The 15215-nt window shown below is 48.1% G+C and overlaps 5 protein-coding genes across 5 annotated transcripts; 2 read left to right on the forward strand and 3 right to left on the reverse strand.

Annotated features, from left to right (window-relative positions):
- Positions 1-431: 431 nt before the first annotated feature.
- Positions 432-2057, reverse strand: FSUBG_13776 (ankyrin repeat; the record flags this gene model as incomplete). Its single annotated transcript, XM_036678702.1, has 1 exon — positions 432-2057. The coding sequence occupies one exon, from the start codon at positions 2055-2057 to the stop codon at positions 432-434; it is 1626 nt and encodes a 541-aa protein (XP_036530756.1).
- Positions 2058-4475: 2418 nt separating this feature from the next.
- FSUBG_13777 (alpha-n-acetylgalactosaminidase precursor) lies at positions 4476-6181 on the reverse strand (the record flags this gene model as incomplete). Its single annotated transcript, XM_036678703.1, has 2 exons — positions 4476-5668; positions 5725-6181. 2 exons carry the CDS (start codon positions 6179-6181, stop codon positions 4476-4478), a joined length of 1650 nt encoding a protein of 549 aa, XP_036530757.1.
- Positions 6182-7675: 1494 nt separating this feature from the next.
- Positions 7676-9534, forward strand: FSUBG_13778 (alpha-glucoside transport; the record flags this gene model as incomplete). Its single annotated transcript, XM_036678704.1, has 5 exons — positions 7676-7897; positions 7949-8427; positions 8502-8839; positions 8900-9291; positions 9346-9534. The coding sequence occupies 5 exons, from the start codon at positions 7676-7678 to the stop codon at positions 9532-9534; spliced, it is 1620 nt and encodes a 539-aa protein (XP_036530758.1).
- Positions 9535-10507: 973 nt separating this feature from the next.
- Positions 10508-12127, reverse strand: FSUBG_13779 (cytochrome P450 monooxygenase family 17 subfamily A (steroid 17alpha-monooxygenase); the record flags this gene model as incomplete). The annotated part of the gene is made up of 1 exon (XM_036678705.1): positions 10508-12127. One exon carries the CDS (start codon positions 12125-12127, stop codon positions 10508-10510), a length of 1620 nt encoding a protein of 539 aa, XP_036530759.1.
- Positions 12128-13022: 895 nt separating this feature from the next.
- On the forward strand, positions 13023-14219 carry FSUBG_13780 (gEgh 16; the record flags this gene model as incomplete). Its single annotated transcript, XM_036678707.1, has 6 exons — positions 13023-13134; positions 13182-13397; positions 13450-13503; positions 13559-13606; positions 13659-13831; positions 13884-14219. 6 exons carry the CDS (start codon positions 13023-13025, stop codon positions 14217-14219), a joined length of 939 nt encoding a protein of 312 aa, XP_036530760.1.
- Between the last annotated feature and the right edge of the window lie 996 nt (positions 14220-15215).

Here is a 15215-nt window from a genome sequence, read left to right on the forward strand (position 1 = left end):
AAAATATAGAGCTTAAATAGCTTATAAAATACTATATAAAATAATAATCCTTTTATTTTTAAGTATTTTATATAGCTATTTATAAGACTTAGAAATAGCTAGGTTTTAGTGTAAAAAGGGTAAATTATTAAAACTTTCGCACGTAACTATAAAGAAATAGAGTTTAATATTTATTTTTATTATTCTTTAGTTAACACTAAGAGGATGTTTGCCCTGGAGGTATTTCCTATTGTTTTTCTCATTACCATTTATCTAGGGGCCTGGAATATGTTAAACTCTTAGTCTTTATTGAAATTATCTGAGCCATGTACTGATTCATTCGAATTGTTATTAGTAACATCAGACATGAGCTTCGTACCCTTCGTGGCATAATATGGCTTCAGTAAATCCACGATCGTGTCCTCATTTCGCAAGCTGGCGAAAAACATAGGCTAATCATATGGCTTGTCCATGCCATCAAATGGCTTGTACTTGAGAAGCAACTTAACCGCTTCGACTTCGCCTTCATCACAAGCCTCGACGAGTGCTCTCCAGATCTGGTGTATTTTGGTTTTGGGGTCGTCGGAACTCATGCCAAGGAAGATCTTCATTATCTCGGGCTTGCCGTGTGACGCCGCGAGTACCAAAGGTGGGCGTTCACAATTGTCGTAGGAGTCGGAGTAAGACGTGGCCCTGTGTTGTATAAGAAATTTGAGCATGTCCATATGGTTTCCAGCAACGGCATTCATCAATGCTGATTTTTCCATGCCCTCGTCCGGCAGAGCTCCTTTGTTGACTAAGGCACGTACGAAACCCAGGTCACCGGACTCGCTGGCGAACGACAACGCATGATATCCGTTTATGTCGTAAGCGTTGGGGTTAGCACACTTTTCGATCAACATGAGAACAATCTCGCTGTGTCCACCACACGCTGCCGCCAGCATAGGCGTAATATCCTCTTCATCTAATGTGTCGATGTCCGCATCATGGTCCAGGAGCTTCTGCACGATTTCCTTGTGTCCTGCTCCAGCGGCTGAAGCGAAAGGCGTACAGCCATCTTTATCCACAACGTTCGGATCGACACCTTTCTCGATCAGCAGCGAGACGACTTTACCATATCCACTCCAACAGGCCTGACAAAGGACCGATATTCCATCGTCCTTGTTCACGTTCACGTCTGCCCCTTGCTCAACGAGGAATATGATGTCATCCTCTTCTATTCTGTCCCGACAGCCTAGGGTCCAGAGCAAAAGGTCCCCACCTGAGTTCTTCCTCCAATCAAAGTCGGGTTTAATAGCTTTGTATCTCTGTTGTATTTCCTCCAGCCGAGGAGAAGTAGCTGGGACTGGTCTTGGCATGAGCCCGTATCCAAGCTCAGGGGGTGATTTCTCTTTCAGGATCTCAATGACGGCGAGTTGCTCGTTGTTGATGGACCACAGAAATGGTGTCCGCTCCAAATCATTATCTTTCATATTTGGATTGGCGCCTTTCTGTAACAGAAGATTGACGATATTTGCATGGCCATTCTCGGCTGCCCAGGACAGAGAGGTTCGCCCGCTTTTGTCCACAAAGTCCACCTCTGCATCAGCGTTCCACAGTAACTCCACGCACTTTTCGAACCCGTGCTCTGCCGCGTAGAGGAGCGGATTCTTCTCGTGCCGCCATTCTTTAGTATCAACGTTTGCTCCTAACGCCAACAGCCTGGCCACGAGATTAGAAGACCCAGAGATCGTAGCAAGCATCAGCGCCGTGTAGCCCGCATCATCAGTGGCATCTATCTTAGCGCCTGCTGTGATCAGCCTCTCCGCAATTGCCTCGTAGCCATTTGCCACGGCGTGTAACAAGGCCGTTCGGTTTCTAAGATCTTGCGAGTGAGGATTTGCACTTCGGCGAAGGAGAAGATCGACGGCATTGTCATGTCCTCCCAGTGTGGCCCAAATTAGCAGTGTCCGCCCATTTTGTAGGTCGCGAGCATCGACGCTTCTTCCGGCATCGAGCTGGTTTCCGAGTTCTTTGGTGTTTCCGTTGACTGAGGCGACGATGAGAGGATCCTCCCAAGCACACAGTTCCATAGACATGATCGCAAGTGTCTGACCTGAATTATCAACTCCGGCTTGTCAGCGACCTTTGCCTTGCGTGCTGTTCACTTATTTATCTTCTGAAAAACTCTTTTTCTTGCGATACTGGTTTAAAATTACATACGGGGCATTTAAGCAGCACCCCCATGACCGTTTTGTTGTCCATCATAAACAGTAACAGCCGTTCGTATTCAGCGGAACTAGCCTGTGCTGAAGTGGGGCCTTGGAGGCTGAAGGGCGCGCGCCCTTCCCTGGCGATTCTTCAGGCCGGACATGTTTTCGGAGAGGATATTTCTTTTTTAGTTATCTGACTCAACACTTTAGCTACGAAGAGTGTAAAAGATATGTACACCTTGAACTGGGCAATAGACAGACCACGTCGTATAGAGCTATGTCTCAGAACAATAAGTGGAAATTGCCTTCATCTAGGAGCAGATGTTAACTTTGAATACTGCCCACTTGGGTCAGATCTGATCATCGCGAGTGCATGTGGTCAACCAGAAGCGCTCAAGCTACTGATTCGAAGACCGGTATGGTATGTTGCACGGGGAAGACTGGACTATTAAGCTTGTATAGAGTTACATGCTCTAAGGCTGTGAGGTACTGGCTGCTTGTTGATCGGTTCAACGATCAGAGGCGAATCAAGGAGGCAATCGACGATAAGTCAGTAGGGAATCAAGACCTTGGAGTGACGTTTTTCAAGCGAGACACCAGTTACACGGATTCCAGTACTTACACAATGGCGAGGTAAGCATTGACTACTCAAGAGGATTGATACCTTGTAGATACTAGTTATTCCCATAGGAGGTTATGCTTTATGTGAATTATCGGCCCTCACCGCCTAAACGTCCATCCCCAAAGCCTCTCCCTGTGGCTATAACGTTTACAAGTGATCAGAAAGGATCGCCAATATACGTTATCCTAAACGGTGCAAACTAGCCCGTTCCGGCGGGTGTTGAATTTTGTGGCTACAGAGTTGCTTCACTATTCGCCGTTGTTCGCCGTTGGCTTGTGACCGTTACACAGCCTAGTAGATTTACAGTTTAGGTACCCCGCTTTGAGGTCTGGGAAGAGTAACATAAGAAGGCAATTTCTTCCTTTTAAAGCGGCTGGGATTTTGTAAACCGTTGACATTCGGCTCAGTCAATAAACTTATCGACAGTACTAAGCATCACATTGATCTTGTCAATCAGCCTATCTCTCCAGTAAGACATTGGACCATGACCTATCTTACCTGTGATTACGACAGTGAGACATCAAGCATTGCTGATGAAGGAATCGATACCCCGTTCAGTTCAGACTTTGAGGGTAAGAAGGCTTTGCATACTGTGCTGATAAAGCTAATTCAAGAGGGTAAAGAAGTGGACATGAACCAAATACTGTCTCCAAACAGTTTGGATACTGAAGACTCCTTGGAGGCTTCTGCTTTGCACAGTAGACCAAACACGCTCTTGGACCATGGTCTTTCAGCGACGCAAAGAGAGTGGGAAGCCCTATGTACTAAATACCATCAAGGCATCCAATATCTCCGAGATATCGAGGATCAGATGTTCCGCCACCAGACACAGCATTCTTGTCTCTGCATTGGTCACCAGAACCCCATTCTATACACATATCGTCACCAGCGAACGACGGATCGAAGCACTAATAGTATTCATCAAACTGTCCGTTCTCTTCGTCATCGTCTTCAGAACAACATCTCCTCGGATCTCTTGCCCGACAGCCATTGCCCCAAACCTGAACTAAACAACACTGTAGAGGTATCCGTTGTTACGCTTGATACTCTAAGGGGAAAGAGGACAATGATAAGCTTGACAACCAGGTCAACAATGGATCACGTCGAGCAGTTACTTGGGTTTTGGGAATATGATCTACCCTAATTTTAAACCCAGGCTCACAAGTCAGAATGGCTACTCTTCTTATAGTTAACATGACTAGAATATATTTCCAGATGCTGCTCTAAAGGTTTATTACGTAAACAAGGACTTAACAGAGTAAGGGGTGTGTTCTTATAATTACAGTCTGTAGGCAAAGTAGAATTTCCATTTATGATCTGGAGTTTACAGTGTTCGATTAATTCGTTTCTCTCCAGAAAGTACTGGCTTAACGTGTTCAGGGAGGTTGCACGGCAGCATCAAAAGGTAAGAAGTTGGTAGGAGTACTCAGTGCTGAGGAGGAGTCAAGTATCTACTTAGTCAGGTTGTCTGGACGGCATCACACGCTCAACTAACAGAAAGATATAATATTAGTAGGGCTATTCTGAGATAAGGTTATCATGACCTGGGCAATTTGGAAAACCTCTTCGAAGCCTACTAATATGGGAAGCTAATCTTTGCTGATGGGAAAGGATTTACCAGCAAAGTATTCTGGTAAGATGATAGAGGCTGGACATCGTTGCCGAAACTGTGAGAATAGAATTTAGGCCAAAACAGCCAGTCTGTCGAAATCAGGTGCCCAACCACCATTGACACCCGAAATTGTAATGGTGTTTGGTCCACTGGTGCTGAAGCCAGAAAGCTCTACAGCGTAGCCCTTGTACACATCCTTATCCCAGTTGTAACCCGTCAGTGGAAAGCTCACTGTCTTCGTAGTACCGCCATTGACCTTGATAGAAGCCAGGCGCTCGTTGGTACTACCGCCGAAACCTACGTCGCCGTTGATGTAATCAAATAGAACATTTTGAGTGGCCTTGGACGTGCTGATATTCGAGAGGACAACCTGGCCATTGGAGCTGCCACCGAGGTTGCCGACTTTGGTCGAGGAAGTGCAGCCAGAGCAAGAGGCAGTCTGTGCCCCTGATGATAACGACCCGGTGGAGACAGAAGTATACTTGTAATTGGCTGTACTACTGGCTTTCTTAATGTTTGAGAGACGCAATGCGACAGAGCCATGGCCGTTGACCTGCTTGGAGAAGGACGAAGCTCCAGTGGTAGTTTTGCCCGTCCACAGATCCTTGATATCGGCTGATTGATAGCCGAGGGCGGAGAGCTGGAGGCTAAGGGTTCGAGCACTGTTGCTCTGGTCAACATACAGGACTGCAACATCCCCGTTGGCAAGCGGTCCCGCCCACAAGTCTCGATCGCTGGTCCATCGCTGCACTAAGCTGATGGGCTTGACGGCTGAGTCTTGGTTGATAGAGATCAAGTCCTTGTTCTGAAGAACAGCCACGGTCTGGGCCGACAGCGCCGTGATATCCGTGGAGATCATGAGAGCGGATTTGAGCATAGCCCATAGAGCAAAATGGGTCGCCTGTTCGTCGAACGTCATACCAGAGTTACCGACCTCGAGAAGATCAGCATCGGCAATGTGGCCAGGACCTGAGAGGTTCCTGTGCGCAATGTGGATGGCTTGGTTGGAGATGCGGTACACATTGCTCCAGCCTTCGCCAATGTCGTCTGAAAGGCGGAAAGAGGTAGATACACTCTGCGTCCATTCCGCGGGACCTTCGAGGCCACTAGACGAGGAGTATGGAACACCCCATTGGCAAATGAGCATTCCAGGAATTCCGACCTTCTGCAACTCGCTCCACATTGTGCCGAAACGAGTGACAAAGTCAGTTCGTGGATCCTTGGGGGCATTGTTGGTGGTGCTATCAGCGTAGCAGTTGTCATCTGGACCATGCCTTGATCAGTACGATACTCTCTGTTTGTCATAGAAAAGTACTTACATTTCAAATACTCCGTATTTAACGATTTGAAAAACTCGGCGTCGACGGCTTCGTGGCCCAAGGATCCCAGCACAGGGGATGGGTACTGGGGATCACACATACGCTCACCAGCATCGGAATACATGGTCCACTTCATGCCCTTGGACCTAGCCAAGTCACTCAAAGGCTTAAGACCGTCTGGAAAGGCATTGGAATCAATCTTCAGCGCACCCGTGGTTGGGTCACGCTGCGTGTCGCGAGAGGCCCAACCGCAGTCGATCTGGAAGAATTTGTAGCCAGCATCAACGAAACCACCGCTAGAGAGAGCTTCAATAGCTGCGGCGATGGTCTTGTTGTTGGGGCTGCATGAAACCTGATTGTATGAGTTCCAGCCCATGACGGGAGTGGACTGGAAGGATTGACCAGAGACCAGGGAAGGTATGGTGGCAGCCGCCAGGATTGAAGGGATGGATTTCATTGTGATGCTAAGAAGCTCTGTTTGCCAAAAGGGCGGAATAGGTATATCCAGAGATACTGTTCTGAAAGGTTGATTTATTGGGTTGTCAACACTTCCAAGGCTTGCTATTTAGGCTTCAGATTTCCAGTCTCATACATCCAGCAAGATATATCGAAAGGTTCCGTGCATTATTTTGGTACCAGCACCGCAATCGGGCCGTTTTCATTTCATTCGCAGTATGCCCAAATTTGCTAGATGTGTTATACCAGGGTATCTGCAACCTGGGCAGAAGATCCCCCGTGGGGAAAGATCACGGGCCGCAGAAACTCGTTCCATTCCACGATGATCTGCGCCCAGGCCTCGTCGAATCGAGAAGCCCATATGTGCGGCTAACTAAACATAGACGCTACAGACTCAACCCGGGGATCCATTAGTGCGGTTCCCAGCTTGTCGGCATCCAGCAGCTGGCTTGAACTTTATATAATCACTAATCCAAGTGATTGGCGCGCTTTCGTTTCCTCCTCCAATTACGAAAATTCGTGGGCAAAACAAGTATGTAATACAACCTCTGATGTAAGGGAGGGGGATAATGTCTTAGTCTGCGGCCTCCAGAGAATTGATGTATGTCCGAATTCTTGGTGAGTGTTGTGTTGGTTTTGCTTGATAGACCTGGCAGCTCTTATTTGCATCATGCGCGTTGGGTCGTTCCGTGAATGCTTTCTTGGAGATTGCCATGGAGTAGATATGCCCTTCAATGCAGGAAAGAGGATTTGTTCTCTGTCAAGTAATTGTGTTCACATCATGTCGACCTTTGACTTTAACGAGTGGTCTAAGCGCACCAGGATCCATGTCACGCGCGTCGTGTCGGGATAAGTTTCGGGAGGCAAAGGGAACACGACCTCAAAGGAGATAATGCAAGCAGGGCTATTTAGCCATGGAAGGATGGTGTCAGAAAACGGATTGCCAAGGCTCAAGCCCCGGAATTCGGCAGCACGCGGGAATAGACACGAGACGACAAGGTCTCCGGCTATCGATGCCGTGGAAAATACCCCAACGGCGCTAGAATGCAGCCTGGAGAAGCAAGAGCTACGCGTTGATAGGCGCGTTTAACACTAGCGCAGGTCTAGTCGCGGTTCATCTCTTGGAGCTTATCCCCAAACGGACTCTCAACCCCGTGGAGTTACCCCCAATCCCCATTCTTGACCCCATTAACTCTGTTCCCCCTCATGACGCTAGAAACGAGTCTGGAGAAGGCACAGATAGTACGGCCGAGATACCACCGATTTATCCGCGATGCCAAGCTCCCATAGGCGCGTCTAAGACGAGGGTTTATCTCCTTGTCACACTTCATCATTGGATTCTCGGATTGCCTTTCCTCGTGCTGGGAGAGAATCTGCAGATCAGCATATAATGAGTCCACGGCCGACCCATTTCTCACCATCATTAGCCTTCTGAGACACAGCTCTCTCATTCCCTTTATTACATCTTACTCTCATCGTTGTATCAACAGCCAACATGGGTATCTCAGAAAAGGAGGAGCCAGTCTCCGCTGCTGAGATTGAGACTCAGAAGCATACCATCAATCATCAGGCAGATCTCGACCACAAGGCTGAAATCGCCCAGTTCAAAGGCGATGCCATCGAGGCTGAAAATGCCGAGTTCAACATGGGCGTCCTCGAGGCTGTCCGTGCCTACCCTATGGCTACGCTCTGGGCATTCATCATGTCGTGCACCATCGTAAGTTCTCCCCATGGACCGTGTCTTTCTCTCCCAAGCTGACAACACCAGATCATGGAGTCGTACTGCGTCTTCCTGATGGGAAACTTCATCGCCCTGCCCAAGTTCGCACAGGACTACGGTGTCTACAGCGCAAATGTCAACAAGTATGTCATCACGGGTCCTTGGCAGTCTGCCCTACAGTGCTGCGGTCCCGTCGGTGCGCTTATTGGTGTTACTATTGCTGGCCCAATTACTAGTCGCATTGGTTACCGCTGGGCCACTATCGGAGGTCTGATGCTTCTTAATGCCTTTATCTTCGTGTTCTTCTTCGCCAATTCGCTTTCTGTCATGGTAGCTGCCCAGGTACTCGAGGGTATTCCATGGGGTATCTTCATTGCCAACGCCCCTGCGTATTGCAGTGAGATTGTCCCTATGAGACTGCGTGCTCCTGCAACCCAGATGTTGCAAATGTTCTGGGCCATCGGTTCTATCATCGTTAACGGCGTCGCGTATCATTACAACGGACTCGAAGAGAAGGCAGCGTACAGGTTCGTACTGCATATACTACCCTGCCTTTTGAACTTACAAATGAGAATCAATTCTGACAATGTCTTTCCTGCAGGGTCCCCATCGCTCTCCAGTGGATATTCCCAACGCCTCTTGCGATCCTGATCTTCCTTGCCCCTGAATCTCCATGGTGGCTCACCCGCCGCGGCCGATATGACGAGGCCGTCAAGGCTGTTGCCCGCCTTGGTCGCAGCACTGTGGTAAAGAACCATGAGGAGTCTGTTGCTATGATGCGTCGAACTATCGAACTCGAAAAGTCCGAGAAGGAACCTAGCTACATCGAGCTTTTCAAGGGAACCGACTGTTACCGAACCCTTATTGTGTGCGGCGTATATGCTGCCCAGAACTTGACTGGCAATCTGATTGCCAACCAGGCCACATATTTCTTCGAGCGTAAGTCTCTTTGCTTCGCTACTCCACTCAAAGATTGAAATATACTGATGCATTTGATAGAGGCCGGCATGACTACAAACACTGCTTTTGCCCTCGGACTTATTACTTCTGCCCTTCAGATGATCTTTGTTATGCTGTCCTGGGTTCTGACTACCTACATTGGCCGACGCACCATCTACGTCTGGGGTTCGTTCATCAACGTCCTGTTCCTCCTTGCCTTGGGTATTGCAGGTAGTGTTGGGAAGAGTAACGCAGCCTCATTGGCCCAGGCCTCATTGGGTCTTATCGTGTCTGTTCTCTTCACACTTGGCCCCGCTCCTGTTTCATATGCCATCATCGGTGAGACATCAGCCATTCGCCTCAGGCCTCTTACGACCGGTATCGGCCGTGCCAGTTACTACCTGGTCAATATTCCCTGCATCTTCTTGTCAAGCTATATGCTTAACCCCAAGGTATGTCCATTCAGCCTCTACATTCATTGACCTGATACTAATACTGTCCTGTAGGAGGCCAACCTCGGCGGAAAATGTGGCTATGTCTGGGCTGGAACGGGCTTTGTGTGCTTTATCATGTCATGGATCTGGCTGCCCGAGTTCAAGGGTCGCTCATACCGTGAGATTGATATCCTGTTCAACCGTCGCGTTCAGGCCCGCAAGTGGTCCAAGACTGTTATCGACCCCAATGACGATGAGTAAATGCTTTTAGGACAGACAGATAGGCGCACGTAATCTATGTTAATCATTTAGATATAGTTATATCAGATTGATTTATCTGCTTGCAGTTTCTGTTTCCGCAAACCATGCCACCTACTAGCACCCAGTATCCTAGATCGTTAGTATCTAACGGAATACAGCTTGCTTATTTCATGCTATTTATCAATATCCTGTGACTATCTAAACTCCTTCACTGTGCTATCTCTCTTCTAAATTTCTCTTTAACTTACCTTGTCACTATTGGCTTCAAATAGTAAATAAAGTAAATGACAGGCTTATTGTAGGTGTCAGTTGCAGCGATCTCGGCAAGCACTCTGACGGCCTGAACACAATCGTCAACAGGCAATCTACTGTTAAAGGAAGCACGTTCAAGGGTCGTCCTTCCCTTTCCGTCCATTCGAGACGTCTTAAAATTTCGTCCCTGGCACACCCTTCAAATTAAAGATAGATTGCTAGCATCATAAGTAACCAAGATAGGCGATCCCCGGTAGTTAATGGTGTTATCACGCTCTGGAGTACCATCGCTTCTGATAGTGGATTTAGCCCGCCGGCCCCGCCCCTAGCCGTTTTCTGGAGCAGACCCCTCATCATTAAGGTCCGATGGCTGATTACCTTCAGAAAGACTACTTGTATCGTTGTTTACAAGATCCAAAACAAAAAGACAAATAGCCTTTGGAGTTCTCGATTTTCCAGCTATGGAGTTGTATTTTCCCGGACTTGCACGGAACCAATTGCTTGACTGGCGCGTAGTTGGACTACCCTGAAGACCACGATGTAGAAGGACCTGGTTAAGAACCTGCGGCCAATTACTGAAGTATGGGCCAAAACACGAACTGAATCTGGTGCAATGAATTAAGAAGAAATGTTATTTGAGCTTGGTGAATAGAACAGTATTCAAACACTCGATACCAACGAAATCAATGCCCAAGATCCCCTAAATTTCTCGATGTCGCGTTCAGCTCTCAATATCACCCAGTTTGCCCATGATGTTACCAAGGTCTTTATCGGCAGTCCCCCACTCCTGCTGGATGACCTTGGATACCCATGGACCCCTCGGCTTTAGCCTGAACTTGAATGGCTTGGGCTCCGCCATAAACCAGACAACCTCCATCTCCATTTCATCTAAATCTTCGACAGCCTCAAAGTCAAATGCCCAGATCATCGCCGCAACCTGGGCGAAGGTACCGTCTACGGCAACACGTTTTCCAAGACAGCTTCGCCGACCGTGACCGAATACTGGCAACGGGAGGAAGGTTTTCAGTTCTCCTTGGCTCTTAATGTCTGCGAGCATGTTTTCACCGTCTAGCCATCTTTCGGGAATAAATTCGTCGAGGTTGCCTAGCGACGGGTTAAACACAGCTTCATCACGACCGATAGACCACGCATTTGTCAAGACCATTGCATTCTTGACGATGCTGATACCCTTAAAGTCGTCTTGTTTGTCTGCCCGACGGGGTACGCCTCCTGGGGAGATAGGTCGCCAACGCAGAAGCTCAGATATGATGGCGTCAATGTAACATAGAGAGGATCTGTCGGTGAAGCAAGGGAGTCGATCCCGTCCAACGACAGCATCCAGTACGTCATGCGCTCGCTTCATAAAGTTCTTGTTGGCCGTCGTCGCAGCAATGAATAGCCAGAGTATTGTACGAGTGCTAGTTTCTATACCACCTTGGACACTCGTCGCAAGCGTGAAAGCGAGGTCAATGTCGGGAATCGGCTCCTTGGCGTATTTCGCTGCAAGGGAGCGTGCTTGTTTCGTTGCGTTCCACCCAGGACTGTCATCACCAAGGTTCAACAAGTGCATGTTGAGGTCTCTCTGCTCGTTGAACAATTCATCGGCAGCTTTGCGCCAGGGTGAAATGGCAGCTGGGAGATTGGCAAGGAACGGGAAGATATCGGGCAGACCAGGCCTTGAGGCATACGAGGTGACCTTGGCCTGCGTCTCACGGACTCGCTGATAAAGTGGCTCATCGAGGGTGGGAACACGGACGCCATAGTGCAATGCGAGAATAATACTCGCTTGCGCGCGTTCGAGCAAGGGGAAGACATCGTCGCTGGTAACGACTCCTGATTTGTGGTCGCTTAGTTCGACAAGGTCCTTGACGAGCTGCTTGGCTTCTAGTTCCATGAGGGGCTGATAGCGCGGAGCAGCAATACCACCGAGCGATGGAGACAAGATGCGATGATGAAGCTTCAAATGCGCATCCATGTCATGCATCAGCGTGAACCGTGACTGTCCTGGCCCAGCGCCTGTGATCATCTCCATGCCCACGGACCTTGGACGATTGCTATACCAAGCGCCCCTCTTGCCCAGCAGCTCTGTCGCTGCCTCGGCTGTGTTGATAATAACAACGGGCACTATACCAAACAGTTTCGACGTTGCGATAGCGCCATTTGTTTCCACCCAAGCGTCCCATCGCAGAAGTGGCTTCTCGATTGGTGAGTTGTGGATGTCACCGATGATAGGCAGCTTGAGGGGCCTCTGCTCGCCTTTTCTAGCTGGTGAAAAAAAGTAAAATAGCGTTACACCGGCAATAATACCGAGCACGAGAAGCGAAATTGAAGTAACCGCCATGCTGACTACTGATCTATGTCTGTCTAAAGTTGCCAGCGATGCTCGCCAGCACGCATCTTAAACCTCTCACAGGCCAAGACAATCCCCGCACGGGGTTACTTCCAGATCCAGATATCCTCCGCAAATATCATCATCAACCTGCATTGTTTTATCTCTAATCCGATAAGACCTCTTACTCCAGTGACAGAGGTATTATTGGGAAGCGAATTGATGTATCCAATAATGAATTATTCACACGAATTGATGCGTTATCTGGGGCTTTGCACTGAAGCTAAGAGAACCGGACCGTCATAGATTTTGTTATTTCAGATCGACAAGGCCTGAAAGGTTGATTTGAAGAGATTAGAATAGAGAATCAGTTGGCGTTGGCACGCCAAGCTGCATGTGACAGCGCTATGACAGTACACTCGTGATTTTTTCCGAGAAGCTAGGGCCGTGTTGTTGACGCTCGGGTGCATTCTTGCTTCACCTGAACTTTGGTGCACGAGCATGCAGTAACTAATCCTACATAAAAAATCTTTACACCTTCTCTTTCTAGAGACATACTCCACTCTGTTTGTCCTGAATAGTGAGATGAATATCTGTTTGAAACATCCCGGCCGTTGATCTTAACAGCTGGACTTGACAGTCCTGACTCTAAAGGTAACAAGCCTTCCTGATTGGGTATAGTCATAGAAACATGTCCAAGCACCGCGTTTCAGAACACGGTTTCTCAGGGCATGCATCTAAGTATAGCGCAACGTCAAAGACATTTTGCAATAGCAGTCTCTTCGAGCATGTGACATTTTTCAGTCTGTTAAACTCTTGAGTATATACATGTGCGTGATGTCCAACAATCAGTCACAACTATTCTCACACTCATCTCGTTTCTTCATCACTCGTTACCTTTTTCAACATGTTGACCACTTTGTTTCTTTCTGCCTTGGCCTGGAGCCAAATTACAAATGCCCATGGAACCATCACCAGAGTAATTGGCGCAAATGGTGTTGTTATGCCAGGACTTACTAGTAAGAGCATTTATAGGAAACTCGAACCTGGAGCTAACAGGCAGCAGTCCTTGATGGAACACCTCGATCTTCTACCTCTGCTGCTTCCGGTGCGCAGGTCGATACCAGCGTGATCCGTGACCCTGAACTTGGCACCAGTAAAGCCTCCGCACTTGGTCGAACTAGCAAAGGCTCAGTTGACGGGGCCCGCGTCATCAAGGCGTTTATGAAGGGTCTCAAGGGCCGGTCCCTTGCTGACACTATCCTTGGGGGAGGTGAAGAAGGTGAAGTGGCATGGCAAGCAACGAATGTTATTTGATAGCTAACACTCTATAGCTACCAGAGAAGCCGTGTCCTTTGTGACTGGAAATGCGGGTGCAGTTGTAAATGGTAGGCTTTCATCAATATGGTTTTACTCAAGTTTCCAGTAACTGACCTATTTCAGGTGTGCAAGACGGGATCGAAAGCTCCCCAGTTGGTGGCTTGGCCCTAGGTATGTCTGCAGAAGCAGTTGGCAACGTGAAACATATGCTGACCGACAGTAGGAGCTGAGCATGGGGTCAACGGTCTTCTGGATGACTTCTTTCAAACCGCAAAGGGCGTCCCATCTCCTCGTGGATACATCGAAGACGGCATCCAGAATTCTACTGGAGTTGGCGCCAAGTCTGGGCTGCCAACCACTGCATCCGACGGAACTCTCAAGCTGATTTACCATCAGGTTCGTGACCATGATCTTCATTTATGATTCATATTGACTCTTCATCGTACAGGTCAACGAAGACGGTGCTGGTCCTTTGCTCGTCGACATTGACTTCACTTCAGGAGGGACTGATCCGAAAGCTTTCAAGTCCGCTGAAGTAGTTCAGAACATTATTGGCGTATTGGGCTTTTCTACTGTAAGCTCGACTGACTTCCCGGTTGTTGTCAAAGTGCCTACTGGTCAGGTTTGCACCGGAAAGGTGGCTGGCGTTTCTGGTGTTTGTATTGCAAGGGTGCGAAACAGCGCTACTGCTGGCCCCTTTGGTGGCGCTGGTGCGTTCACTCATAACCCAGAGGCTGCAAAGGGGAAGAAGTCCAGCGCGAAGTTCCGCCATCGCCATGTCTGATTTCCGGGTTGTTGTATGCCGGGACAGCCTTGTGTCATGTCCTTGTGAACAGCTCCTTGGATTAACTATAATTGTACCTTTCTAGTTACTTCTTATACTATAGCACATTCTTAATACACTGCCAGACCGCCCATCCCCTTATGTAGTATCCCTGGGCCAGGTTTAGGTTAGAACGACCAGGGCCTTGAAGTTGTAGCTATGATTAAGAATAGGATTATGTATTGGCGAGCAGGTATTATTAGCTGGCTACTTGCAGCGGCTATTATTAACATGAATCAAGCAATTAGGGGCCAGGTACGAAGGTGGAGGCTTATAACAGCTAGAGGGATTGTCCAAGCCACGCTAGCCAGAACGACTAACAAGTATGGGACCGCATTACGTATACTCTACCTAGAATCGTTATAAGACAATTTAAAAAAGGGGTAAATTTAGGGATAACAGAAGAGAGTTTAGTTTATATAATTACACTGCCTCGATTTGCTATTTAAACAATCTAATAGTAGCAAATCTCGACCTTATTAGTATTTTTATATTTATTTCTTCCTTATAATTAATATTTATCTGGTTATTGACCTGGCTAAAAGGATTGCATTATGACGTCAATTTCCGAGGTTTGCCTATAGCACTATCAGATTCTCTTTATGGTTCTCGAGGTACACGTTCTGGCAGGCTTTTGACTCACTGGGCATCCTAATAACTCTTCCACAGCCAACTGTGATCTTCACGTCCCTTTTTCTAGTTCCAACATCACCATCTAACCACTTTCACTCCCTTGCTCCGTCAGATAGTGCAGGGCCTCTCTGATCGTCCTCTCCTGTTCACAAGCCATGCGACGCTGAATCGGCCTGGAACACTCCCCAACTCCGCGGCCTCTAGTACGCATACATCACCGCTCTTGCCTTCCGTGGCGTCATTGAGCCGATGCTCCTGTACGTAGCTCGGTACAAACTGCGAGACATCTGCGACGCGGAGAAGGTGATAAAGACGGTTTTGTTT

Source organism: Fusarium subglutinans (assembly GCF_013396075.1).
Source record: "Fusarium subglutinans strain NRRL 66333 chromosome Unknown NRRL66333_c0000396, whole genome shotgun sequence".
Taxonomy (NCBI): Eukaryota; Fungi; Ascomycota; class Sordariomycetes; order Hypocreales; family Nectriaceae; genus Fusarium; species Fusarium subglutinans.